Consider the following 27,667-nt stretch of genomic DNA (forward strand, 5'->3'; position numbering starts at 1 on the left):
GTGCTGCCTAATACCTGCTGCTATACGTGAAATAGGTACATGTAGCGTATACAGTCACCGTTGTTACCAAATATTAATGCATTGAATGATGACTGCGGGTACTTTAAACTTCCGCCTGACGCACTCATACCAATTTCTTTTTTACTTCAACATACCACCCCAACAATCATCTTCTCCGGTAAACAATAATATATAAAGACCTAGAGAACAGCTCAATTTTCTCCCAAATCACCAAACCCCCCCATACTTCGGTCTCATTGACACATACGGATATATTTTATATTCAAACTCTTGGTTACGAGGTTACGAATTTGGTAAGTGAATAAGGGTTCTTTGTACGGTGCGGTGCACAAATTGTACGCGATTCAGGAGGGTTGCAAGACGTTGTTTCCGTGACTTTGCAATTAACTTGTATTGTTTCCTGGACAAGGTCTTGCTTACCTAAAGGTATTTATGTTGTTCTTGCCCCTCCACCTGCAGCATCTAAAAATCCAGACTTGAACTGAACAGACCCACCTCCACCTCCACATCCAACATCCACATTCAACCCGGAAACCAACATACATGCATCCATCTTCTTTAACTTCTACTTCTCGATTTCTCTTTTTGTCCACATCAACTTGTGAACACGCTCATCGGATATACCCATAGACCCTACGCATTTACAGCCTTTATTCGGGTTTCGCGACCAAAGTTTTGCAATCTCGTACTTATTCGGACCACAGAACAGTTATCCATCTCAATCAGTCATCATGGTTGAATCCGAAGCCCCCCCTGCTGCCAACTACATCCGACTTCAGTCGAATGACAACGTTAAGATCGATGTTGGTAAGTTGATCTTGGACCCCATACTATCATCCTACCATGGCATATTAACTAACACGCATCGCAGAGAAGGCCGTTGCCGAGCGATCGCTCCTGATCAAGAACATGCTTGAGGATCTTGGTCCCAATGCTGAGGGCCAGACCATTCCTATCCCCAACGTAAGCAATACCTATCCAGCCACAATAGTGCTATCGCCCCTAGGTGCATTGTAATATCGGTTCTAATTTATATGTTTTAGGTGACGGAGCCTGTTCTTCGCAAGGTCATCGAGTGGTGTGAGCACCACCGCCACGACCCTCCTGCTACAAACGAGGACGAGTCGGACAACCGAAAGAAGACCACCGACATTGATGAGTGGGACCAGAAATTTATGCAAGTCGACCAGGAGATGCTCTTCGAGATCATCCTTGTACGTATAACCTGATATATATTCACGCTCCTTACTGTGCAGTCACTAATATATTTTTCTCTACAGGCCTCCAACTATCTGGACATCAAGGCGCTATTGGATGTCGGATGCAAGACCGTTGCCAACATGATCAAGGGCAAGTCCCCCGAAGAAATCCGCAAGACCTTCAACATCACGAACGACTTCACACCCGAGGAGGAGGAGCAGATTCGTCGTGAGAACGAGTGGGCTGAAGATCGATAAATTCTCAATACCCGCCTATCTGGTTGTTTCGTCGTCTTTTGAGTCTTCATGTCTATTAGGTCTCATCAGGTGATTTGGCCAATTTAATAATAAACAAAAGACACCAACCGGATAATGGGGTTCCTTGTTTGCAGCTCGTGGCAAAAAAACCATAGACATGGATAGCTAGCCAGTTGTGTGTGGCATTGACAGGGAGACGAGTGTATTTGGACTTTTCAGATGAACCACCTCCACCTTCGCTCTCTTAGCCAGTATAGATACTGGATCGTATCAGCAATACTCCATGGTTAGAGAGCACGCATATTTGTTTTTAGGAGTTCTGAATTAGCATAATGACATTTGTGGATTACTGAAGCCTTTCATAGTGTTGTGATTCGTGATACAATAATGATGCATACATTGAATTCCCTCGAGTATTCGTGTGACGAAAAAAAGGGTTATACACCACTTCAAACACAATGCAGACGAGACTTGGTCGGGTTACCACCGTTGCAGTTCGTACACGGTTCACATATATGTAGATGTACTTGATAATGCACTTGATGATGCACTCGATATAATACGGTTTCTGCCTTGGTAACAGTGCCAGAGTACTGGTGCTGCTGTAACGACAATGCTTAGACGCCATACAGGCTCCCTAAAATACCTACTGACCTGCATTACCTATCCGACGCCGACTACATTGGCGAACCGAGTAACGAACTAACCAAGCAACCCTCTTTTCATACCACCGTCAACTACAGGTTACAGGTTATAACAACAACAGTATCATCGCCGACCCAACCAGAGCAAACCAAACCAACTTTTCAAAATACATTACATACCTGTCATCCCCATCCCATCATCATAAAGGGGACGAAAAAAAAAGAAGGAAAAAGAAAAGAAAAGAAAACAACCCATGGACCGCTACGTCCTCCCCGCCGCTTTCATCACCATCCTAGCGGGCTTCGCCGCCCTGGGCGCCAGCTGGTGGTGGCACGCGCCCGAGGTCGGGGAGCTGGGGGAGTATTTCCTCAACGCGGCGATCGGCGGGCTTATAGGGTATATCGTGCGTCGGTAGGGCCGCCACGTGCACGCCGGGCATGCGCGTCTGCGTCCCCGCCACCGTCGGCCCCGGCGAGGAGGACGGCGGTTGGGACGGAGGGATTATGGGGTGTTGGGAAGGGGTGCGGAAGGTGGTGGGGGGTTGTGATGTAGGGTAGGGGGGAGAGGAAGAGGGGAGGACTTTTTTTCTTTTTCTTTTCGGAATAGGAACACACACACACACACATATATATATATATATATGGCCGTGGAAAGAAAGGTCGGAGCACCAGACAATACACCGGCTTCGACGTCCTCGCATCGTGGCCTTACTTCCCCTCCCCTCCCCGAAGACAAGGCCAGTCCGGTGTCTCCGTTTTTCGATTCTATATATACCTACCTACCTAGGTAATAAGCCTGGCTCGGATTTGGCTTACAGAGGACGACGGCCTACTGCAGCTCCGGATGATAGTAATCACGACAAACTCACGTCTTCCGGAACCAGGGTCTTTCTGGGTGAATGGATACGCCGGTATAGGTAAGCCCGTCTTTTACTAACTGGCACGGCACTCCTGTGAATCTTTACGGTTAGCTGATGACTAGTAGGCTACGATAACTGGCACGTCCAGCTCCTCAGATGGCCTGGGTAGAGAGTATGGCATATTGGAGCGTCTTTGGTTGAATGACGTAGGAAGAAAGTGATGAAGGTAGATTGAATGAAATGCATGAAAAAAAGGGTGTATGTTGGACCTGTAATCAAGAACAGAGCCCAAGCGGGCATGGATTGACCTGCTTGGCTTAGCTAGAAACCCCATGTTCCGTTTATAGAAGCCTAATGTAATGTTGAGTTGATGAAGCAAGAGATTAGGTGTCAATCACATGAAAGTATAGAGACCCGTTCAAGGCATTTCCATCAGGAGGCATCGTAATTACTTTGTTCGCAAACGCGTTATTTCATTCCCTATGACCAGTACCATGAAAATCTGGAATTTGATGAGCCCTGAAGAAAACCGAGAATCGCCCGCACCTATCATGCTTTTCTTATTTTTCTCTTCGCTCCCCATTTCGACGCGGGATACAAATTATTTGTTTTTGCCCTGGGAAGGCGAAAAAAAGAAATCCCACCAAAACCGAGGCAGTCTATATTTTTATACCTCGGCCGCGAGACCTGCTCCCTGAAGACTGCCTAACCGCTCAATTCCGCCATGATAACATGTCGCATTCGGTAGGTAGATTCCTCCCAAAGAAACAGAAACAGATGTAGCCCGGTGTACGTGGGGGTCTGGAAAGGCATCTAGATGCCGAGACGGGTCTTGCGCCAGTGCCTTCTCTTGGCGTTGTATCTGCGGGATTGTTAGCCTCTTCTATATATATCTTTTTCTATCTTCCTTGACTCATCCGCCTCGGGGATCAAGATGTCGTTGGCAAGATTTGCGTCAGGTGGGAGGTTCGTACCGGATGGTGTTACCGTTGCGGAGGCGAATCCATTGGGGAATAGGTCTGTTCTGCCTCAGCGCCTTGGCGAGCTTCTGCTTCGTTCGGAAAGTCTTGTGGCTCTGTGATTGCGAGATATTCATTAGCGATGTGCGATTCTTTTTTTTTTTAAAAAAAAAAAAAGTTGACACTGTCCCCCCCAGCTAAGTATTTCCAACAGCCATTGCATTCGCCTCCCAAGATCGAGACGTGATAGCGGAAATATGGATGACACGTGAAATACTTTGGCAGGATGGACATGTTATCATTGATAGAACCAGGAAATACATACCGGCATTTTGACTGCTTGTGCTGATCAAGAATGTCGAGATTGTTTCGTGATTGTCTTGGTTGAAGGAGGGTGTGGAGTTGTAGTCAAATCGCAAAGCGGGCTAGAATTTTTGGGTGATGCGAGGGTTTTGCAGCCCCAATAACGATTTGTGTGCGGAAAAGTAAGTTACTTCGTACTGATAACAGGTCATGTGACAAATGGATCCGACTTTTGATTTCGATAAGATAACCTCGGAAGCTAAGGTTTAATTGTATGACTAATGATTCTCTACCTAAGTACTTAGGTCTGGGAGTTCTTCACTGCCAGCTGCTTCTGTCCCTTGGCATGGAAGGAAAAGAACATTGTTTTTGGCGGCCTCCCCTAAACCTTGCTAACTTTTAACCTTTTGCGAAGAAGGGACCCTTGCTATTTTAAATAAAGCCAATCTGAGATTAATCTGAGGTTTGGCCCTGCGCAAGATTTCAAAGCGAACCTGAAAGCTTTCGACACGCCCCAGAAAAAAAAAAAAACCAAGCTCCCTATTTTCTGTAGTTATTCTGACAAATAACTTACAAGTGTCTTTTTTTTCTTTTTCTTTTCTTAATTACTAAACTAACGCGTTTATGAAATACTCTTCTTTCTCCCTGACGAAAATTGAATGCAGATCTAGACCTTTCCCGCGATTATTTTCCCGCCTTACGGATTACACGTTATTTTAAATCCCCGATCATTACATATCTACTTACGAACTACCTAGTTTTTGGACGGCCCGTTAGAAGACGAAGAAACAGTACCAGTACCCGGCCGTAACCGTTACGATCGCGTGGACCATAGGTTGTTTTTATCCCCTCCCCGGAAAAAAAAGGAAGAGCGCGGTTTTATTTATTCATATTTATTTATAAGCTTTTTTTCCCCTCGCGTGGGATAAAATACATACTACATACTACGTAAACATACGTACACAAGATGGGTCAGAGTGTATCGTGGCTGTCCAGTTTGCTCTGGGCGAAGAAGGAGATAAGAATCCTTATCCTAGGTCTTGTACGAGCTTGACAACAAAAGCACTCCCCCCTCCACCCCCTGTTCCCCCCTTTGTTCGAAGCTCGATTCGAAAGCTTCTCTATTATACCTATCCGGAGAGAGCAGCACCGGCTAATCCACCACATTCGCGCACAGGATAACGCGGGAAAGACGACGTTATTATACAGATTGAAGGTTCGTCTAACTATTCCGAACGATTCTACCCATTTCCTCCCTGTTCCCCTTACTCGCGCGTCTCGTACCTTCACGCGAACTTGCCCTGTGGAATGTGGGATGAAGGATGGGGATGGGGGATGAGGGATGATAGGATGATTAATAATAAAGTACCAACGACGACGGCGACGAACAACGACTAACCCCTTATATAATAAATAGATAGGCGAAGTGGTAACGACGATCCCGACGATCGGGTTCAACGTGGAATCGGTAACGTACAAGAACCTGAACTTCAACGTGTGGGACCTGGGCGGGCAGACGTCGATCCGGCCGTACTGGCGGTGCTACTACGCGAACACGGCGGCGGTGATCTTCGTCGTCGACAGCACGGACATCGAGCGCCTACAGACCGCCGCCGAGGAGCTCGCCGCCATGCTCAACGAGGACGAACTCCGGGACGCCGCCCTCCTCGTCTTCGCCAACAAGCAGGACCAGCCCGGCGCCAAGGGTGCGGGGGAGATCTCCGAGGCCCTCCGCCTCGGCGAGCTGCGGGATCGCAACTGGAGCATCGTTGCGTGCTCGGCCGTCGATGGGAGCGGTGTCAATGAAGGCATGGATTGGCTGGTGGTAAGTGATGTTCTGATTCCTACCTGGGGTGATGGCCAACACTACGGCCTCGCTATTCCCCTCTATCCGGGTGAATTTCAGCAAGTAACAGAACCTAACACGTTACATAGCAAACCGTGTCACAGGACTAAACGGTTCTCCGTTATCACAAGATATTCCCCTGTACAACATCATCCGTATCAAACTCATAGGCATCACCAACTGGAAGGGGGTCGGGGTCCCCTTCTTCTCAGCATCTCGAAACAAAAAAACACACATACACACATTATATTGATGCCGCATCCTTAACGGTCTTGGGTAGACGGCCTCTTCGCGCGCGTTAGTCTAATAGGGCCCCAACAAAGGTGCTACGGCCGCTATAATTGGGGAGCATAAGGCGTTTTCTTTTTCTACAGGATTTTTTTTTTTTTTTCATTTTTTGACGAATGGAAGAAAGGGGAAGAGACCAAGAGAAGAGAAGAGGATGAGAAGAGGAAGTGGTAGCGGGAAAGAGACATGAAGGATGAATATCAAGTTCGATGAAGTATCTCGAGACACGTATGCATCGATCCAGGCACGTATTATTGATAACGGGGGGGAGGGTGGCTCTGGTCCTGGCCTGGTCTGGGAAGTATACCGGGCTATATATATACGTAGGTATATATGCGATGAAGCTCCCCCAAGCTCCTTTTTAATTATTGTCTCTCTCTCTGCTGCGGAAGATAGAAGAACAGACACACAGACCAGACGGACAGAGAGAAACAAGGACAGGTGGGGGGGATCTCTTGATCCGACAACCCGGATCGACATAATATAATACTAAGGTTGGGGAGGAGGTGGTCGGCTCTCTATCCAGTCTTTACGTTACGTTAGATATTATTCTTAATAACTATAGATGCGCGTAGTAGCAGTAGCACGAAGGAAATGAATGACCCAAGTCGTTTTTTATGTTGCTGCTATCAACTATCAACCATGAATTATCAACTATCATCTATCAGCTATCATCGTCATGTCGGATCGTGTTTCTACTAGGTATGCCCTCAAGTGCCGCGCACGGAGACACACGGTGGAGTGAGTAGATCTCGGAATTTTTGGTAGGTACCTAGGTTAGGTATTCTTAGTCATCTACTCCAGCGTGTGTGTCTTCGTTGGCACCTGAGGGAGGACCTGTGATAGTAGGTAGTTCGTGGCTCGATTTTCAGGGGATAAATCACTAGGTACTTGTGTTCTCAGGGGTATATATATACCTTATATATATAGGAGGTATATCTACTGTGTATGTCTCCCTTCTGTCGAATGGGAGTTCCAGCTCGGCCGTGTCGTCCGCCATCTGGGTCACGTGCATATATCTAAGTATTTAAAGTAAGTAACCCTCTTTTTTTGGAGGAAGTATGGACTATAGACTTTTTCAATGGGAGTAATACGATAGTTTAGGTATGTTTAATTTCAATTACTGACAGTCATTCACAGCGTGGACTGGTGTGGAACATTATGTACGTATATGGATAACTTATACATAAGTTATGTGACCATGTAAATCATATATGTAGGAGATATGTGACTTATGTACGGGTTGCATAGATGCTACCGGGAGTAGCTAGCCGTAACGACGCTTTTAGTGTAGGTAGGTATCTACGTCAGTACCTTAGGTAGGTATATATTTGGGAGGTATATATACCTGGTATTTTGTATTTTACCTCCAAAAGCCAAAAGGAGCTGTCCAGCTGCCGCACTTTCTCGGCCCCACTTTAGGATACTTGGCTGACCACGCCGCCACGAGACCACGCGGGGTTCCGATCTTACTATGGGGCTAACCTAGCCTATGTTAGTACGCAGGCCTACATATTAATAGCGCGAGATGAGATTCCAAGATCAGCTCTCAAAGGATTTATATATAAAGTCGGATATTAAATCCTTGTGTAATCGGAGTTAAGGATTTTTTTTTCCTAGTGTCATGCCTCATTTTTTGTGGTGTAACTTGAAAGCCCGGGATAGCCGGGGACTAGTAAGTAATACTTATACGGTACGAAATGAGAGACCTCGTTTGATAGGTATGGAAAAAAGAAGGCTTTGTATTTCTGGAAAAGCACCATTGGCATTATTGCGTTAGACAGGAATGGAAGGTATATGCCGTATGATGTCATGCATTATGTTATGATCCAGGTGAAGGAGAATTGCGGTGTTAGAAAGATGAGCGCGTTTGAGTTGCTGCCCGCAACATTGTCGATGTGCTCCTGAAGTGTAAAGCTTTCCTGAAGGGCAAAAAAAAAAAATGACGGCTGTAGTAAGCGAGATACCTACCTAAGATACCTAGGGAGTTGTACGAACTGCTAAAGACGAGCTCGAGTTGGATTGCCGAATATAACCATGCGGCACCTACTTCGTTAGTGCGTGGATGCGATGGAGGGCGGTGGAGGAGCAGAGGGGTTTGCTGGGAATAGGCTCAATGGTTCGACCAAAGGCGAATACCGATCGATAGCTCAACTGTCATCTGCCGGTAAAATGCACCAGGGCGATTCCGAATACGCTTAGGATCCTACATCGAGTCGTTTTTCCAGTGGGAATCTGGTATAAGCCCGGGGAACCCAGATACGCATGTACCTAATGTAAGGTAAGTATATAATTACCACCAGGGTTCCGTTCTTTGATCCTTAAGGGAAAGTGGATTGGTAAGGAAACTGGGGGGGTTTTGCTTTCGTTGAATCAGAAGACTGTGGTTAGTAATAGGTAAAAGACCATCTGACATGCAAATTTCCAAGGTCTTTGTGCTGTTCCGCAGGGCGAGATAGTGGCGCTTTAAGTTTCTCCGTTCTGGAAGCTTGGGGGCGCGACCGCAGGCAGTCATTCTGATACGCGTCGCGTACCTTGGGCGATAGTACCGACTTATGTAAAGTCAAGCTGTGTGAAAGTCTGGAGAGATTAAGAGAAGCCGTGAAAACTGCGAAGGCCGAAGAAGACCGGATTGCTCGTCAAGAAGTCTTACATAAGTACGCCCACGATTTACTTGCCGAATTGAAACTTGATAAAAGAAATTGCATCATTGGAGAAGATATACGATAAAACGACGAGGATGATTTTGAAGTTCTGTACTATGTATGTAACCACCTGCATGTTTAAGTCAAATAAGTTAGCTAGTACTAAGTATCTGTAAAAGCCATCGGAGAGATGCCGGTAAATCGCGGGGCAACTTAAAAAGATCAACTAAAAAGCTCGCAATTAGAAACTATTTGATTGGCTAATACCGTCCCAGTCAGCCCAATAAACCCCGTCTTAGCAGCTTTTACCCCACTTTCCATAGTTCGGGTAGTTTGCGTAAGTTGCGTTTACCAGATACAGACCTTGAACCCACTTCTAGACCCATTTCCCCCCCATCTCCCGTCCACTTGGGGTTACTTTTTTTTGTTCGACCTCTCATCTTTTCTCCACCCCCATCAGATCCTGGGCGAGTCTACCTCATCAAATCCCATATTCAACCCGTACATAACCTAACCTAACTAGAGCAAAGCACGACAGTCATGCATGGCGTACAGAGCCCGGGTAGCTCGTATGTAAGTGGTCAGATCAAGACTTGGAGTAGCGCGTTGCTACGAAGAATGTACTATGTAAGCGTGTGGATATGCGAGTGAATATGCGAGGAGACGAGTAGAGAGAGGAGAGAGAAAGATGAGGAGGAGGGGGGTTTCATGAATGCAGTTGAAACCCTTTTTTCTAATCATTCATGTACCTTCCGATGTCTCTTCTTAACAAAGCCAGGTAGTACAAGCAATATTAAGTAGGTTTGGTATTTATATCTGTTCGTTCCCCCTTTTCTCAAGCTTGATTTACTTGTCTTCCGTTCTCTCCGGTTTGCACAAGCTTAGCTATCCATCTGTACCCCTTGCCTGGGCTTCTTTCGTCTACCTAGTAACACCAATCTTACTCCTTGAAATCGTAAACATGGTCGCCAACGAGAAGCCCGCTTCTACCTTTAGGTACAGCGAGAAGCCGGTGTATACCACCTCCAATGGCTTTCCTGTCGAGCATCCGTCTAAGTGGCAGCGAGTCGGCACTCATGGCCCTCTCCTGCTCCAAGACTTCCACTTGATTGACCTCCTCGCCCACTTTGACCGCGAGCGTATCCCCGAGCGTGTCGTTCATGCCAAGGGCGCTGGTGCCTACGGTGAATTCGAGGTTACCGACGACATCAGCGATATCAGCTCTATTGATATGCTGACTGGTGTTGGAAAAAAGACGCCGGCCGTCGTTAGATTCTCTACCGTCGGTGGTGAAAAGGGGTCAGCCGACAGCGCTAGAGATCCCCGAGGTATGGCGCTTGTTGGCATAGAATACCTGTTAATACTCGATTGTTAACCGGGACTATAGGATTCGCTATCAAGTTCTACACGCAGGAGGGTAACTGGGATTGGGTATACAACAACACACCCATTTTCTTCCTCCGAGATCCCACCAACTTCCCTCTCTTCATCCACACTCAGAAGCGCAACCCTCAGACCAACCTGAAGGATGCTACCATGTTCTGGGACTACTTGGTAAGTGTATATTCAATTGGTTCGCAGCCTCCGTTCTCTCTCTCCTTGAGCCACAAGCTGGCTTCCGAGGCTGTGGAATCTCTCTCTCTCTATAGATATATCTTATAAGAAAAACAAGTGCTAATGTCATATATCTTAGTCCACACATCAAGAGGCCATCCACCAAGTTATGCACCTCTTCTCCGACCGTGGAACCCCTTATTCATACCGGTTTATGAACGGTTACTCTGGCCACACCCACAAATGGACTAAGCCCGACGGCTCCTTTGTCTACGTCCAGGTACACCTAAAGACAGACCAAGGAAGCAAGACCCTTACCAACGCAGAGGCTGGCAAGCTGGCTTCTGACAATCCCGACTTCGCCACCCAGGATCTATTCGAGGCTATCCAAAAGGGCGAGTACCCAAGCTGGACCGTCTACGTACAAGTCTTGACCCCAGAACAAGCCGAGAAGTTCAAGTGGAACATCTTTGACTTGACCAAGGTCTGGCCACAGGCTGAGGTACCTCTCCGACGGTTCGGCAAGTTAACTCTCAACAAGAACGTAGAGAACTACTTCGCCGAGATTGAGCAGGTTGCTTTCTCCCCGTCGCATCTCGTCCCTGGTGTCGAGCCATCGGCAGACCCCGTGCTTCAATCCCGTCTATTCTCCTACCCCGATACCCACCGGCACAGACTTGGCGTCAACTACCAACAAATTCCCGTAAACGCACCACTTCACGCTTTCAACCCCTTCCAGCGTGACGGTGCCATGTCCGTGAACGGCAACTACGGCGCCAACCCCAACTACCCCAGCAGCTACCGCGCCTTAACATTCCAGTCCGTCAAGCCTACGAACCCCCACGAGAAGTGGGCCGGAGCCGCCGTCAGCGACCTCTTCGACGAGATCCAGCCCCACGACTACGAGCAGGCCCACGGCCTCTGGAAGGTCCTCGGCCGGACCCCGGGCCAGCAGGAGAACTTCGTCAACAACGTCGCCGTCCACCTCAAGGACGCCCACAAGGACACCCGGCAGCGCACCTACGACATGTTCACCAAGGTCAACCCCGAGCTCGGCTCTGCCATTAAATCTGCGACCGAGAAGAATGTTAAGCTATGAATGGGAATGTGAGTGTGGGACGAGGAGAGGGTATGGTGATGATGATGATGAAGATCTAGGTAATGTGGTAAAGAATGATGAAATGTTCTACTACATGAGAAACGTAAAAAATAAAAAAGACAAAGACAGAGACAGAGACTTCCCCTCCACCTAGTGCTGCCTACAGATATTCAGCCACGGTAATTTAAAAGGTTGACTTACTTATTGGGTACTTATTATGTGATTTCTTTTCGTAGAGTGGTGATACGTTGGCTGTATTGTATGTGATGATGATGTCTACGTTCGACGACTACTGAGGTACATACCTAAACAGCAACACCTACTGCTATAGTTAGTAAGGATCTCCATACATGGTGTTTATACCTAGGTATCTTGTGCTAGTTACATGAAATAAATATCCTTAGTAGCCATATCCGAAACCATCAAAGCTGTTAACGGGGATTAAGAGGAGTCCTTGGAGGATGGTTAATTAGTACTGGCCTTTGGAGAAAGGTGATCGATCGCCTCCTCGTTTCTTTACGGTTTCGATAACTATTAAAATAGGTAGTAAACTCAGGACCAACATACCACCATCATCAGCATCAACATCAGCATCAGTATCACGAACTTGGTTAGTTAGCTACCAAGAGCATTTTTTTTTGTTTATTATTTTTTTTTATAAAAAAAAGCAAAACGCATGAACCAGTCTTTGATTACCGTCTTAATGTAAATTTAATTCATCTCGACATCTCCAATTCGTGATATCTTTCATATCATATAAGAAAAAAAAAGAAAAGGATGGCCATGCATGCCCCAATCCCAACGCTATTCGAAGCCATCAGACTTTAAATAAAAGAAGAAAAGACTAGATAAGGCACCTGTGTTTTATCCAGACCCTCGTTTACCGAGAGTCGAGTTGTGCAAAAAGGACAGAACCGGCTAACTCCAAGGCCGAATCCGAATCGTATTAGCTATCCACTGGCCCATTTTAAGATAGCTTTAAAAAAGAAGAATCCAGACTAGGTACGGTTCATACGCGACTGCCGCGCCTCATCTCTCTGTATAAATGCCTCCGCTTCGAAGCGGCCGACCCCTAATCGTGCCGCTGCTGCTGCATCTGATTGGCGAGGTTCATGTGCATCAGGGCGTCGTGCTGCCACTCATCCTCCTGCCCCGCGCTGCTTTGCCTGCGATCCCACATGTCCATGCCCACGCCTCCGTTCGAACCGTCGCGGCTGTCAAGACCCGGCAGACGGATCTGCGGGGGTAGCTGCTGCTGGTGGTGGTACTGCTGCCTCGACGAGCTGAAGCGGTCCATATCGGCAATTCTCTCGTTGCTAGCGGAGAGGTCTATGGGTTGGGGTAAGGCCGACATTTTGTTCATCTGGTGGTCCAGCTCTTCCTGTTCCAATATCTGCGGGGCGTGTTCCATATTTCTCAGCGACGAGTTGGCGCCGGGAGCGTTGTTGCTCCGAATGCTACCCACACTGACGCGGTGGTTCTCTCCCGTTCCGTCGCCGCCCTCCACGCTAATGGAGTCCGGGTCGCGGATTGCGAATTGCGCGACCGTGCGCATCTTCCGAGTGACCCAGCTGGCCAAGATCTTTCCACGCTGCTTCTCGCCGAGTCGGCTACGGGGGAAATCGCCTTTGTTAACGAAGGCAACTATATCAACTACGATCTGGTGATCGTTCAGAATAGCATTTACGATGACGGGGACAATAGACGCGAGATAAGCCTTGCGTGATACTTCCACAAGGACGACTACGAGACCACCTGCTTGGAAGACAGCGCTGGATATCGATGTTAGCTCTGGGCGAACACTTTGGCACAGTTGAACTTACCAGCCACCGGGAACAATGTTTCGATGAGATTTCTCGACCGAGGCCTCTATATCCATAGGGAAATGGCTCAAACCGTTAATCTCGAAGGTCTCGCCGATGTTACCTAGTACGAAAAGAACTTGCATATCCACTTGAGCTCCACCCGGTCCAATAGGCCGACTGACGTTATGAAGAAAGCCAAGATCTCCAGTCCGGACATAACTGATGTTGGGATCGCCGTCGATCGTACGTCCATCGAAGCGCTCGGCGTCAAAGGGGTCTCTGGACCCATAAAACGCCTTGACGCACGCTTCTGAATCGACCCAGATCTCTCCATACTCCCCATCCGTACAGAGGAGCCGGCTCTCTGGATTGACGATAGCTATTTGGGTTGAAACAGGTACCATACCGGAATCTTGGACTAATAGGGCCTTGGGATCTGATTCGGGATCTACAGGGACGATTAAGCCTCTGCGAAGTGCTCGCTGGTCAAGCCAAAGCTCGATAGGCTCGATGCACATATACGACCGCGACGCAATCATCGGATTGAGCACGTGCGAATATACCGTGTTTATAGACGTCCTATCGAGGCCAGTCGCCGCAAAATGGAGTCTGACCTTTTGGAATATATCAACGCGGGGCCTTCCTTCAGCCGTGATCATCATGTTCTTCAGTTCGTGCATGGCGAACCCCTTGCCGGGCATTGTATTCATGGCGTGGTCGAGCATCTGAGGCGTTGCGTACGTGTCTTTTATCTTATAACGGCTCAGCGTCAAAAAGAGTGAGATGGGATTTTGCGCAAACTCGACAGGAGAAAGCAGGTAAGTGGGCGTGCCTATATAGATACCCATTAAACATGAATGGATAAATCCTAAGCCTGTGGTGCTTCTGACGCAGCCGAGTACCGGTCTGGAACTCGTCATCTGGCAAGTTTCCTTTTGAACCTTGCACATCCCTAAAATAGTGTCATGGCCAAGCTGCACCGAAATTCTCCGCTGATCTGGCGTCCAGTATGCCCATATTATAACCGGATATCCAGGTTGAATCCAGGCGGGATCGACGGTGATACCAAGGTCACGCAGCCCGCTGTTCTGTTTTGGCGGCTTTGAGGTATTAAACACGTTCGGAACGTTGATTTTGAGGAACTGGGCGGACTGTTTGATGTGCTGGGAGACACCCTTCGATTTGAGGAGGTGATCTACCTCATTATTAACAAGAACAGCTTTAACGTTATAGTCATTAATGAGATGAAGGAAAGCCGGCACGTCTTCGTTCAATCGACGTTCGTCCATCGGCGCAGTTGGTATGATGACAGCACCGAGGTTAATGCAAGCATGGACGGCGAAGACGTAATCTTCAGAATGCGTATACATGAGCATGACATGGTCGCGGGGCCGTATATTTACCTTGTTACGGAGATACAGCGCCACAGCAGCAATCTTAGTATCAAACTTCCTCCAAGTGATGCCTTTTCCTTCCTTTCCCCTCCCGTCAATGGTGCAATAGGAGAGCTCTTCTGGCTGCCGCGCTACTCGCCATTGGATGAGATCTGTGATGCTTAGGAAGTTGTTCAACGGCGTAGACGTGCGATCATCAATGACAACTTCGCGTCTGTCGATTCCCGAATACTGCTTATCAGCAGGTCCAAGGAAATCTCCTCGAGCGTCTGATGCTGTGGGTGACCAAATACCACCCATTGGGTCGACTCCAATGGGCAGGTTTAGCACAGCATGTTCGACACCAAATTTGACATGAACACATGGTAAATTGCCTAGGTCGAATTCCCTCCGGCAAAGCATGTTTCCTATCTCTCGCCTGCCGTTCTTGGTTACCCGAGGTAAGGAGTTCGGTGCCGTGATCATAACGCAATAAACCCTTAAGTGGTGTTCCTGCATAAGAACTTCCATGCATCTTTCTGAGAGCGTGTCTAGCAACGCGGTGTCTAGCTGCCTAGGCGGACCACCGGACGTTGCTGGAGCTGTTGAAGCTGCCGACGACTCCAATACCACTATTGGTAGATGCTCGTCGTTGACAAAGACGTCAAACGCAGAACAATCAAATACTTGCTTATTCAAATTTCGAAGGATGCTGACAATTATGTGTTGTACGAAGAAATACCGATGCTCAGCAACTTCGTGGCCATGCTCAACCCATTCGACTTTCTGTCGAATGCGGTCTTCGTATAATCCGAGCACGAAGATCTTCCCTTCAATTACAGTCCCAAGCAGACCAGTCCTCAGAAACTCCGGTTCTACTGCTGTAGGCGTTGGATCTCCTGGCTCGAATTTATAGGGTCTAGCATGAAAGATCTGTTCTGTATGCTTGGGCAACGCCCAAAACCCACCTGAAAGAGAAGGAGAATCCACCCAGATCTCTCCAATGGAATGCGGAGAAGTTAGAAGCCCCGTTTCGGGGTCAACAACAGCGAGAGTGGCGTCGGGAATGGGGTATCCGAAAGCACCTACCCGAACGGTGCCTGGCTCAGAATTCGCCTTTTTTCGAGCATCTTCTCCTATAGCTACGACAACGACTTCGTTCGTCTTGAGAGCTTCCCTGTCCAGCAGAACTTCGCCGAGGTCATTCTTAGCGTCGTGTTCTTTTGTAGTCGTTGTGCCGCCTCCAAGGAGACTTCCAAAGCCGTTTGATGGTGCCGGTTTTTCTTTTTCCTTCTCCTTCTCCTTATCTTTCTCTTCCTCCTTATCGGTTTCCGAGCCGGATTCCGCGTCAATATCTAATTTTAACGGGCATCCCATACGTTCTTCACCACCTAACCAATCCCGGACGCTAATAACCATGCCTCCATGTTCGGGCAAACATAACATTGGGGCGACTACCTCCCTAGCTCTAGGATTTCGTAAAGGTCGAAGCCATCGATCTGCTAATACTTCGTGGAACTCGCTATCCACCGTCAGGGTGTCGATTAGACAAAGCTTGACATGTTGAAAGTTCGGCTCCATGCCTTTCTTGAAATTTCGCGTTGTCATAGGGTCTTGCTGATAGTTGAAAGCAGCAGTTCTCAGGCCGGGATAATCCGCAACCATAAGCGTAGCCTTGTATTTAGTGATGAGATGAGCATAGAGACCAGGAGAATTTACCGCTTTGTTCTCAACCCACACAGTCGTATGACCGCTGTATATGTTAAGAAGAACGCCTAGAATCATGCCAATACCTTGGCGAGGGTCGAGGTAGGATAAAAGAATCTCGCTGCTGGCGCCACCCCCTATGAGACGCCCGTTCTTGTCCCTAAGGGTGCGATTGAAAGTGTCGCTAGACCCACTGGGAACGGTCTGAATTATAGCACTGAGACAGGCCATTTGGTGCATTATAGTACGGTGGCTAAGTACCACACCTCGAAGATCTCCTGTTGGAGCTCTTGAGAATTCGATGTATGCTAGATCAGGGACGGATAAAGGAGGTACGTCATCTTTCTTCTTTGGATGATAACTTCCAAATTCATTGGTCTTCCACCATTCAACCCCTTTGGGCCAGTTCAGTTTCTGCGTGGTGATGTCTCGCTGAAAAGACTTCAAGTTGTTGTCGGTAGTTAAGGCTAGATGTGCCTGCGTGGAAGTTAATATGAGATTTAATTTTGGGTAATCCTGTAAGTCGTTAATAGGGACTGCGACAACGCCCGCGATAAAACAGCCCAGCAGGGCGATCGCAAAGTCAATGACCTCCGAGTCCCTATAAATAAGCGCAACACGATCCCCACGGTATAGGGAACTCTTGTCACGAATAACTTGGGCTACTTTCTCTGCTCGGGAAGCAAGCTTATCCCAGGTGATAGACGCTATCTCCTTCCCCTTACTATCAAGCACCCAATATGCTGGGAGCTTTCCAGTAGTGCGCCCCCTGTGTCTTAGCACAGCAGCAATGTTGTCAAAATTCGACATGGCCGTATTTTCATCGTGTGGGTCAACGATAGCAAATGGCAATTCTCGTGGTTCGAGGGGCATCTGATACTCTAGAGCTTCAGGGGGAGGCAAATCGTTTGCAGTGAGCATCGGCGGAGCCATAGCGGCGGTAGGTGAGAAGGCGTCACTAGATGAATATCTGTGAACACCACCGCCATATTCGCCGCCACCACCACCGCCGGCGCCGGGACCTTGGTCGTATGACTGTTGACCAGCAAAATCGGAAAAATACACCTGGGAGTCTACCATCGTGCCGGTCCGACTGTCATACGGGTTTTGCGGCTGTGGTTGTCCATATCCTCCTTGGTGCTCCGGCTTGAAAGCATAGTCCCCCGAAACCATCGTTCCTGACCGCGTAGGTGAGTCGGATACCATTGTCTGGGAATAGCTAGGAGTAGGAATAAGGAATAGCGAATCACGTTGATTCATGCTTGGACGCGAATCGGCCAGGGGCCCGCCTGGCCGTAATAACCCAGCCGGATGCTCGGCGCCATAGGGGAAACCCGAGCTGGGTATTCCAGATGATTGGGGTCGCCAATCGATGGGAGATTTGATAGTCGAGGGGGAATACGCGTCACTGAGGTCGGGGCTAGCGGTATTTAAAGCGGCATATGCTGCATCTCTATGCCCTTCGCTCGTATTAGGGGTATCATCGTCTACAGTATGTATTCGTAAGCCTCGAGTGGCTTCAGTTAATGCGCCGGGGCCGAGATATTGCGAAAGTAGCTGGGTTCGCCGCTTTTGAAAGCTGCAGGCGAAACGAGACGTGTTAGCATGACCAAGACCAAGCATAGAAGTTGGATGCGACGACACGTTAAGAGGAAGGTCTAACGATATGCACCATAATATTGAAGACAAGACCTTACCCCTTCTCCGTAATATCGCCTTCCTATACCAGAACTCGTCGTTAGTTTGCGTTCAATGGCTTTACTTAGGTATATGTTGTGCCTCGTACCCCGCCGCTGCTGGCGGTAAGGGTATCGCGAGCCGAACAAGGGGAGAAATAAATGAAAGCCAACTCACCTGAAGCTCTTTCTCCAATTCGTCCAACTTCTCCTGCAGGTCTGGATTCAATTGCGCCATGTCGGTTGCTCGTCCACTAGTACAAGAAGAAAGAAGAGCGCAGAAAGGTTGACGACCGTCTCTTCAGCCGGATCACCCGATTCAAAAAAGCGATTCAAGAAAAAGCGAGGCCCGTGACGTCAAATCGTTTCGGGAGGGTGATAATAGGTGATTTCTCTTCCTCTTCTAACCTATCACAACAAGATATAACTAGGTACCAACTAATAATACCTTAGCTAGATATAAAATAAGGGTATCATGGTAATAATAAAAAAACAGCCGTGGACTACAAGTTGGGCAGATATGTATTCGAAGAAAAGGATCATTTAAAAAAGGTTTAATGGGAACATGAGAATAATTCAACTCTGAGAAACAGAAACGTTCAGAACCCTGATAGGTATTCTGGCTGTGCCTAATCTACCTAAAATTTAAAAACCTTTAGGTAGGTGCGGGTACCTTAGGTAGTGTAGGTAGGTACCTGTTTTTACGAGTGATCTTCAAGTTTGCGCTGGTAATTGATTGTAATTGGTCGCAATTAGTCGCAATAAGGTTGCGAAGAGCACGTATACTAGGGCAATACGAAGTTTGATGTCCCAACCCACCGCTGCTACCAGTAGCGGCAGTGCCTAAAAGAAACGAAAATGGGAAGTAGTGGGACGGCCCTAGCAGCGCTTATTGATCAATTATAGCGCTTGCGGGCTACTTGCTTTGATGTACCTACGTTATTAGGTAGGCTATCTAGGTACCTAGTGCCCGTGTCACGAGACGCTCCGGCCCGTCTGTCTCCGCGAGCGGAATACGGTGAAACCCGGCAGCCGCGAGTTAGGCGTTTCAATTACAAAAGTTATTTTTTTTTTCTCTCTCGCTCTTTATTAGAAAAACTTTCTACTTTTTCTACCACTTCTCTTCTAGGTGTATCAGGACTCGCAACCAGGTTCAATGGATATTTTCCAGTCACAACCAAGAAAATAGCAAGCATGGATATTTTACTTCTCAATTCCCTTATTATGGGAAAGCTGGTCGTAATCATGTCCAGTGATTAGCCTCAAGCCCTGAACCGCTTTCTTGTTTCAACTTGAGAGTTCCTTTGGAAAAGAAACATGATATCATTCGCCACTGGATCAACCTCTGGAGGAGACTTGAACGGCTACAGTTACTAACAGCTCTTTTAAAACATGATCAGCATTCCGCTTACCTTTGTTTGAGGTCGAATATTTTACCCCCTCAAGAATCCAGCCGTTGCTCAGGTCGTAGGCCCAGCCATCAGCTGGTCTGTTGGTCTGTATAGCTGCCATAATGTTATAATGTTGTCAAGTAAGTCTACATTTACATTCGAATATTTTTACACCATCTTCCTGATGAAATCAACGCATTCACAGACCTGTTCTGAAATTTGCTTGTTGAGAAAATGCATTGAGCTCTACTGAATACCTATTGAAAATCTTCTTGACGTAACGCTCACACTTTCTCGTATGTAACCTTCGCTGACCAATAATATAGGTATATGCTATGATCATTAAATCATGCATCTATTTGGGGTCCCCTTGATGTAGATTCCCTTTAGACTCCTGGTTCTCCTTGTGTGTATACACATTGCTTCTTTATGATGGACAATGCGGTTGTTATAGGCGAGTCTTTCAAGAGGGATTACTTGTCTATTGTGCTTGAACAACGCCAGGATCAAACAATTTTATGCCATTGCGACGATTTTCAAAAGGATTTGTTTCGTGACTAGTATATAATTACGTAGTTTTTATCGGCTTGAGTTCTTGGGCTTTTTAGCAAATCTCAGTTGATTTTGGTTCGAGAATCCACGCTTAATCGACTTCGTTCCGTTGCTTTCTTGTCCTGGCGGTTGAGCAGGGCTGACTACCTCGTCCATAAGCTACGTTGAACTCGGGCCTTGCACTATTAGGTGATAGACCACTTACCTTGTCGGTGATGGATTACGACCAGAATCAGTACCCCAACGGGGAGCTTACCGCTACGTACGATGGTGACTCGGCAAGTATTTTTCAATCTATGAATTTTGACGATCCCGTATTTACTACAGATTTATTTGAGACACAAGATTTCGTTGAACAACCTCCTTTCCCAGCTGCTGGTCCATCTACCAATGTGCCAAAAGCTCACGTTTCCCAGGTTCAAAACTATGAACCGACTCTTACCATGCCAGAACCAATTCACCCGGCTCCTCAAGACTACATAAACCCGAACTTTCTAAGCAATTCCGGTAATATGACAGTTTCTACCTTCCAGCAGGAACAGACTGGTACGTATAATCCTATAAACGGGAGTCGCCCGGTTACCAACACCCATGACTTCACAGCCACCTCGCCAGGATATCCTGTGAATTATGCACAATATCAACCTCCTCAGTTTTCACCAGCCCCTCATCCTTATCAACAATACCACCCTCATCAATCTCTCCCACCTCTCCAACCCCTTCAACCTCTCCAGCCTCTTCAAACTCCTCGGCAAATCCAACATCCGCAGCAATTTGGTTCGTATCCAAATCCCCGGCGAGCCAGTGAGGTGACCATATTGAGCGCGGAGGACGATCATGACGAAAGCCTAACAAAAGACGGAAAACGGGACATATTTTCGCTCAGAAGAAGCAGAATACCATCGCCGGTTCTCATTCACCATGAGCCCCCTTTGAGGCGCCCTGCCAGTGGGCCTAATGGAGTATCGCTAAGAAGCGGCCAGATACCTCGAGTCACAAGGAAGAAAGACCCGAAACCGAACCCTCGGGAATGGTACGGGTCTCCACCATCTCCCCCACAGAGTTGGGGTCCTAAGGATAAAAATGGCCGTCATCTTTTCAAGTATACGGAATGCGGAGAGCTTGAGAGGGGTAAAATGTATACGGAACGCGAAATACGCAGGTATCTCTTCGGTCCCAAAAGGGACGACACGTTTCCGCCACCGACACGGTTGACTGGGGTACCAGAGGTGCAGGACAAGATCCGCCATGGTCTTACATTATGGATTGGCTGGGTCGCGCCTCAGTCCAACGATAGATACCCCTTAGCAACCCAATCCCAGAAGTGTCGATTTGCCGACTGTGAGGACTCGCAGAATACCATCAGGACAGGATTCCCGCGTATTATCCTTGATGAGCGGATGAACGACGACGGTGAAGTGATTGATCCGTACCACAATGCTGGTTACATGCATCTATATTGCTTCGAGAAGCATTTTGATCTCATCGACGCCCTCATTCACCTTGACGTCCGCCCAGATGAGAGGAATTTCAAGCACGAGGATAACCTCTTTAAGTTGACAAGACAATACTCTGAAATGCGGACCGTAGTCGATCTATGGTGGCACGACGAATACCCAAAGTTCGTCGAGGCCAGATCAAGGGGGAAAAGACGGGATCATAGCAGTTATAAGACTTCCCTAAGCGCCCGGCTGGTTGCTTACGCACTCGAAAACAGCAGCGATGCTCGTCTGAAGCTGCGCGAAGAGAGAGGCGGTGCCAACATGTCGAAACACAAAGGGGACCTCGCCAAGCAAAAGTTTTTGAGGCAATGCAGAAATTTTGGATTACTGGATGAGAACGATGATCCGATTCCCGGTGCTCATGAACAGCTACCTGAGCTTATGTCCAAAAAGCGCCAAGCAAAGAAATTGGCTCGAACCGCTGGGCGTAGAGACGTTTCGCCGCCATTAGAGTCTCCATTTACACCAGTGTCAATGGAGTTTCCAAGCGCCCCGGAAGCTCCACAACAAAGTACTCCTGATATAAACCCAGACGACGACCAAAAAACCGCGCTGCCTTCTAGACAGCCCTCGCCTGTAGAACACTGCTTCCCAATACACCAGGGTCCGCCATATTCTTATGAACCCCCAACAACAGCAAACCACAATCAGTCAACACCGCCTTCTCCCACCAACCAGCAACCGAGTTCTAGCCCTATAGAAAGTACAGCGCATAAGCGAGACAGGGACGAAGTATTGATAGAAGATCAAAACTTGGGCATTCCTTGCGAGCCTGATCAGGGAAATCCAAAAAAGTTGCGGATAAGCCCTCCATTGTCACCCGCAATGCCTGAGACCGTGTATACCCAGACACCACGTTACACGGATCAACAGGACGGCACCGACAGCATACCTGGTGGTGGTTTACCGGAGGGAACGGAGGCAGGGTATTTGCCAACCCCCTCTCCCTCTCCCTTCTCGCATGAGTCTGTAGGTGTGAACATGGGATTTGATGTTAATGTTGATAGCACAACGTCTGTGGACGCCAGTTTCACAAAGAGTGTGGAGCACACCTATAACGAGGACAGAGAGGAAGCTCAGGTGACCTCGGTCGAGTTCTTGATCAATAGAGAAAGTAACGAGGGCGATGATCTTTTCGGTGGCCCTGCTGACGCGGCCGGACTCGCCGATCCAGTGACCCTTTGAGACAGTTTACCATTGGACACAGCTGTCCCGGAAGCAGAGACGGACCCGACGAATGGGCTGTCCATGTTGGTAAACGTCTTCGACTTGCGGTAAGTCTGAATGTAGGGGCATTTTAAGCATTCAGCGATACAGCGCTGGGATTTGACCTTCGGAGACGAATTGGGATGGGCGATTTGTAAGAAGGTTATCGTCCTACTTTTGCCACGTCTCGGGACGAGGTGAGTGTACCTATATAGTGCATGCAGTGGCAGTATAATTACGCTTCCAAGACCGGACATTGGAGCATAAATCAATATAGGTAAAATCAATAAAAAAATAAAGGGTTACTAAAATTACACATCTCAGCAACCGATTCTCTTCTACTTTCGATAAGCGACACTGTTTACTTGCCACGGTAACTTTCCCAGCTGTCGTATAATACCCTCCCTATATATAGCGCGTAAGTACTTACGCATACTCTATATACTTCGATGGATATCAAATGGGCTAGGAGATTAAGTAGATGTTCCATCTACTTCTATGTATATAATGTAAATGTATAATATCAGGACTTAACGATGAGAGATTTATAGCGAACAATCGTGGATTATTTAGACGTCCAGACAGCTGTTTCCGAACGACAATGTTGATTCTTCACATATCCGTATTAATCTCATGACTTGTGTAGACTGCTATTGACCAATGAGTAGACATTACATACATAGTGCATGTATGAATTGAATACCTAGCTACCAACTTGAATAATGGCTGGCTTAAACGGGTAATATAGACCTGGGCTATAGTCTATAGTGTATAAGTGATGCCAGCTGTAGGCCCCCCGGGCCCCGTCTTACTGCACGAACAAACGCAACTTTACTCTAATCCAGTTAGTTATTATTAGTAAGAGCCACAATAGTTAGATAACACCCGCTGTTCGCATAGTAAACGAGCATAGGTACATAATAAGTTATCGTATCGTCTCTTGGTATTAATGTAGTTTCTACCAGGCACATTTTAAACATCAGTTAAGACAGACAAGACGTAGTACCGAAACCGAAACCGAAGGGTAGGGTAGGATAGGATCGGAGAAGGAAGACCTTAATTTTAACTGGAACTTGTAACACGAAAATGATAAGAAAGAGCGAGATAGAGTCGAGACCGGAGTGACCGAAGAGGAACACATACATATCCAGGGTGGTACAGCTCCGTTGTTTTGATCAGCTCCCAAGCAAGCAACTACCTAAGCAAATCCCAGCAGGTCCTACCTAAAGGTTAGGTAAGTTTAAACGCTGTACAATATAATGTGTACAATATAATATGTACAATACATCAGGTATGTACGTGCCTTTTGCGTGTTGCCTGCCCATGCCGGAACTCGATTTGCGCTCTTGCAAGTGGAGTTTCCGATTAGCTGTGCCGCCCTTTCTTGTCCACTGCTGTGCGCTAGAACTGAATTAGATAGGGGGATGGATGGAGGCAAGGGCCATGTTAAAAAAAAAAAGTTGGGACCTGGTTTGTGTTGCACGCACACATCACTTTAATACATCACCTTCTATGCTTTTTGAGAAGATCCCAGATCCCCCAGGTTTACCAGGTTTACCAGAATTTACTACCTAGGTACGTACCTATGTAAATTGTCTACATGGGGAATATATTTTAACCCGGATCCGTCCGGCATTTTCTTCGCCTTTACTTTTATTTTTCTTCGTTTACTTATTTATTTTTATTTACTTGATATTATTATTTTTCATTGTTACGGAAAGACCGTTAAATAGATACGACAAGGGTTCGAAAAAGGAAATAAATAAATAAGAGCTTGGGGCGAGAGAGAAACAGACAGCGCGGCGCTGGAATTCAGGGTCACGTGCCTAGACACGGGAAAGTTTACCTAGCAAAAAGGTTAGGTAGGTTTAGGTAGGTACTGGTGCTGGTCTTGGTGCTGGTACTGGTACTGTAACCTAACCTTGATAACCTTGATAACCTGGGAAAGGACCGATGCCGTAGCGCGCTTCCCTTGGGGACGAATATAACGGCTTGAACGCTATGTGCATTCGCCCAAGCCACCTTCCTCCAAAACCCTCTTCCAACATATACCTACCTAGGTATTCAAGAGAAAACTAATCATTAGAAGAAACGCAAGTCTTCGCCCGGCAAGCGCAAACAACTTTTTACCTTCGCCCCATCAAGTGTCACATAAGATAAAAACGAGACAAGACAAAACGAGACAAAAAAGGGTGCCACTACGGCCACTGTCGCAATTGTTACCAATTGTCGCAAAAAGGAGGATGGCTAGACAGGACAGGATGAGAAATGCAAGTCAGCCTGCCTTGCAGGTCATTGTGCTGGTAAGTAAAAGCCGTTTCATCCCAATCATAGTTTCATCAGATGCAACCGGTTTGGAACGACGACCTTTGATTCGCCAGCAGTAGCAGCAATAGCTGCTTACAGCGTTGGCCCTCGACCACTTCGGGGGACCTGACTTGGGGGACATACATTGGGGTGCGCGCATGTGAAAAAATATCCGACCTCAGCCCGAGGGTGTTTTCGAAAATCGAATAAGGGTACTGGCTGGCTGCACTTGCGAATGGTTGGGTAAACCGATCATCGAGGAATCCCATTGGTTTGACTACCTAATAAAACTCGTTCCCGACCTGACGAAAACAAAGATGATTCCCGAGTCGATTTTTGGGAAGCGAAGGATCTATTCATTTTGTTGGATCGCAAGTCATTTGAACAAATATGACTTTTCGCGCCACCCTAGTTTCCGAGGACTTCTCTCTCTCTCTCTGTGGAAGAAGACGAAGCTTACTATAAACCGTATCCTTCTGCCAGACTCGACGGCCGGTCAAAAAAGAAAAAGAAAACAATTATGAAAAAGAGCAAACATCCAAGATAACGAACTAAAACCCAGCTATCGGATATAAGAAAAGCAAAGGTCACGTGTATTGGCTCATTGATTGTTTTTTTTATCAATTCCATCAATCTCCCAGTCTTCCTGAGAACAGGTGACGTCACCGAAACCATCTCTGTCTGTGCTGTACCTTGGACGGTACCTAGCAAGCCCACGGATTACGCCGGTACTTACCCAGGTACCTGCGCTCGAACTGCATGAGCGCACAGGCACCAATAGAACTTCAAAATGTCGTTGCATTTTCGGCATTTTGCTTCTCACACCGAGATTCCCGATTCGGATTACTAATGTGCAATTTTTTGAATTTTGAATTTTACATTGGTTAAGATACTAATATTGATTCTTCATTCTAGGGCGCGAGTGGTGGGCCGCTGGAAGACAATGTCACAGCTTTCCTCATACGGTCCGTTAAAACTAACTGGAGTCGGGGTTCATTACTTGCTCTCGATGGCGGCGTTCACATGTCTGCCATTACTAAAATCCTCGAGGAGACGCAGCCACCAGGTCTAGGTTCTGATATTGCGTTACCACATGTCTTAACGACGGGGCCCTTTGCGGGCATGGAAATCCACTACACCTCTGCATCAGCCAATGCACTTGAAGTATCAAGGAATCTCGTCGACTCGTACCTAGTAACTCACCCACATCTCGACCACATTAGCGGGTTCGTTCTCAATACTGCAGCTCCCCCGGGAACAAAGCCGAAAAGAATCGCTGGTTTACCCTCTACCATCTCAGCGTTTAAGACGCATATTTTCAACAATGTTATCTGGCCAAATTTATCAGACGAGAACAATGGTGCCGGTCTCGTGACTTATTTGCGCCTGGTAGAAGGGGGCAGTCCAGCTCTTGGGGAAGGAGCTGATAGAGGTTACCTAGAAGTCAGCGACGGCATCACGGTCAAAGTCTTTAGCGTCAGTCATGGACATTGCATTGAAAAGCATGCTCATAGGGGCTCGTCGTCTTCCTCACGCTTTGGAAGTATAGATGGTACATCCCTGCTGTCGCAAAGAGGTGGAAGTATCAATGGGGCTTTGGGGCCGCCTCCTGTCTTGAGGAATGGTAGTAGGGTCCAAACCATGGGGGACAACGACCGAGAATCAGTATGCGTCTATGACTCGAGTGCGTATTTCATAAAGGACGCATTCAGTGGTCGTGAAGTCCTGATGTTTGGCGACATGGAGCCCGATAGCATCTCATTGTCGCCAAGGAACATCGGAGTCTGGCTTGAAGCGGCTCCAAAAATCGCGACTGGCCACCTGGCTGCGATCTTTATCGAATGCTCGTACGACGACAGCCGGATGGACGACATGCTCTACGGTCATTTATCACCACGCTACGTCATTCAAGAGATGCAGACGCTCGCGGCAGAAGTCGAGAGAATTCGCCAAATCCCAACTAAGCTCGAATCGATTAAGAAACGCAAGAGAGAAACGGAGGACTCAGGCAGAAGAACTAACAGAACTATCGCCAGGGCTACTGACGGTCCACTTGTGGTCGACGACCGGCCCGTGTCGCCGAAATCAATGCGCCCACCAAAGAAGAGGTCCGACTCTAGCGAAAACACCATTTCTTCGCATATCACAACTTCTGCATCAGATATGAGTTTCAAGGATGCTAGTATACTACGGACCCCGAAGATGCCTAACGCTCTCCGAGGGCTAAAGGTAGTTATCATTCACACGAAGGAAAGTTTTAATGACGAAAAACCGGCTGGAGACACAATTTTAAAAGAGTTACTCGCACATGAGGAGAAAGCTAAGCTAGGCTGCGAATTTATCATATCGAGGAGGGGACAAAGCCTTATGTTCTGATCCAGGTTGGTTACACGTATGGCTGGGAAGTATTGGCGGATATAGCACTCAGGTGTGCTAGCATCCGGTGCTCGCCGGATTAGGTTATATGGTTTC

The 27,667-nt window shown here is 47.5% G+C and overlaps 9 protein-coding genes across 9 annotated transcripts; 6 read left to right on the forward strand and 3 right to left on the reverse strand.

The window, feature by feature from the left end:
• The first annotated feature begins 492 nt into the window (after positions 1-492).
• F4812DRAFT_432083 (E3 ubiquitin ligase SCF complex, Skp subunit) lies at positions 493-1,832 on the forward strand. Its single transcript, XM_047934483.1, has 4 exons — positions 493-828; positions 893-984; positions 1,065-1,235; positions 1,302-1,832. Exons 1-4 carry the CDS (start codon positions 753-755, stop codon positions 1,476-1,478), a joined length of 516 nt encoding a protein of 171 aa, XP_047789613.1. The 5' UTR covers positions 493-752; the 3' UTR covers positions 1,479-1,832.
• Positions 1,833-2,376: 544 nt separating this feature from the next.
• F4812DRAFT_460147 (uncharacterized protein) lies at positions 2,377-2,680 on the forward strand (the record flags this gene model as incomplete). The annotated part of the gene is made up of 2 exons (XM_047937658.1): positions 2,377-2,483; positions 2,539-2,680. 2 exons carry the CDS (start codon positions 2,377-2,379, stop codon positions 2,678-2,680), a joined length of 249 nt encoding a protein of 82 aa, XP_047789614.1.
• A 1,115-nt stretch (positions 2,681-3,795) lies between these two features.
• F4812DRAFT_460148 (ribosomal L39 protein-domain-containing protein) lies at positions 3,796-4,078 on the reverse strand (the record flags this gene model as incomplete). Its single annotated transcript, XM_047937659.1, has 2 exons — positions 3,796-3,844; positions 3,957-4,078. 2 exons carry the CDS (start codon positions 4,076-4,078, stop codon positions 3,796-3,798), a joined length of 171 nt encoding a protein of 56 aa, XP_047789615.1.
• A 1,133-nt stretch (positions 4,079-5,211) lies between these two features.
• F4812DRAFT_460149 (ADP-ribosylation factor-like protein 1) lies at positions 5,212-6,200 on the forward strand (the record flags this gene model as incomplete). The annotated part of the gene is made up of 3 exons (XM_047937660.1): positions 5,212-5,286; positions 5,662-6,069; positions 6,180-6,200. 3 exons carry the CDS (start codon positions 5,212-5,214, stop codon positions 6,198-6,200), a joined length of 504 nt encoding a protein of 167 aa, XP_047789616.1.
• Positions 6,201-6,376: 176 nt separating this feature from the next.
• Positions 6,377-7,088, reverse strand: F4812DRAFT_432092 (uncharacterized protein). The gene has a single exon (XM_047934484.1). It carries the CDS (start codon positions 6,856-6,858, stop codon positions 6,481-6,483), a length of 378 nt encoding a protein of 125 aa, XP_047789617.1. The 5' UTR covers positions 6,859-7,088; the 3' UTR covers positions 6,377-6,480.
• Positions 7,089-9,373: 2,285 nt separating this feature from the next.
• On the forward strand, positions 9,374-12,026 carry F4812DRAFT_432098 (catalase-domain-containing protein). The gene is made up of 3 exons (XM_047934485.1): positions 9,374-10,351; positions 10,411-10,577; positions 10,717-12,026. The coding sequence occupies exons 1-3, from the start codon at positions 9,985-9,987 to the stop codon at positions 11,674-11,676; spliced, it is 1,494 nt and encodes a 497-aa protein (XP_047789618.1). The 5' UTR covers positions 9,374-9,984; the 3' UTR covers positions 11,677-12,026.
• Positions 12,027-12,287: 261 nt separating this feature from the next.
• On the reverse strand, positions 12,288-19,166 carry F4812DRAFT_432100 (acetyl-CoA synthetase-like protein). The gene is made up of 4 exons (XM_047934486.1): positions 18,416-19,166; positions 18,259-18,281; positions 13,500-18,140; positions 12,288-13,448 (listed from the first exon to the last, which is right to left on the reverse strand). The coding sequence occupies exons 1-4, from the start codon at positions 18,473-18,475 to the stop codon at positions 12,749-12,751; spliced, it is 5,424 nt and encodes a 1,807-aa protein (XP_047789619.1). The 5' UTR covers positions 18,476-19,166; the 3' UTR covers positions 12,288-12,748.
• Positions 19,167-20,810: 1,644 nt separating this feature from the next.
• Positions 20,811-22,867, forward strand: F4812DRAFT_451570 (uncharacterized protein; the record flags this gene model as incomplete). Its single annotated transcript, XM_047936231.1, has 2 exons — positions 20,811-20,957; positions 21,011-22,867. 2 exons carry the CDS (start codon positions 20,811-20,813, stop codon positions 22,865-22,867), a joined length of 2,004 nt encoding a protein of 667 aa, XP_047789620.1.
• A 1,525-nt stretch (positions 22,868-24,392) lies between these two features.
• On the forward strand, positions 24,393-27,663 carry F4812DRAFT_432106 (cAMP phosphodiesterases class-II-domain-containing protein). Its single transcript, XM_047934487.1, has 2 exons — positions 24,393-25,191; positions 26,111-27,663. The coding sequence occupies exons 1-2, from the start codon at positions 25,132-25,134 to the stop codon at positions 27,569-27,571; spliced, it is 1,521 nt and encodes a 506-aa protein (XP_047789621.1). The 5' UTR covers positions 24,393-25,131; the 3' UTR covers positions 27,572-27,663.
• The last annotated feature ends 4 nt before the right edge of the window (positions 27,664-27,667 follow it).

This window comes from Daldinia caldariorum (genome assembly GCF_022478825.1).
Source record: "Daldinia caldariorum strain CBS 122874 unplaced genomic scaffold F4812scaffold_10, whole genome shotgun sequence".
Lineage (NCBI taxonomy): Eukaryota > Fungi > Ascomycota > Sordariomycetes > Xylariales > Hypoxylaceae > Daldinia > Daldinia caldariorum.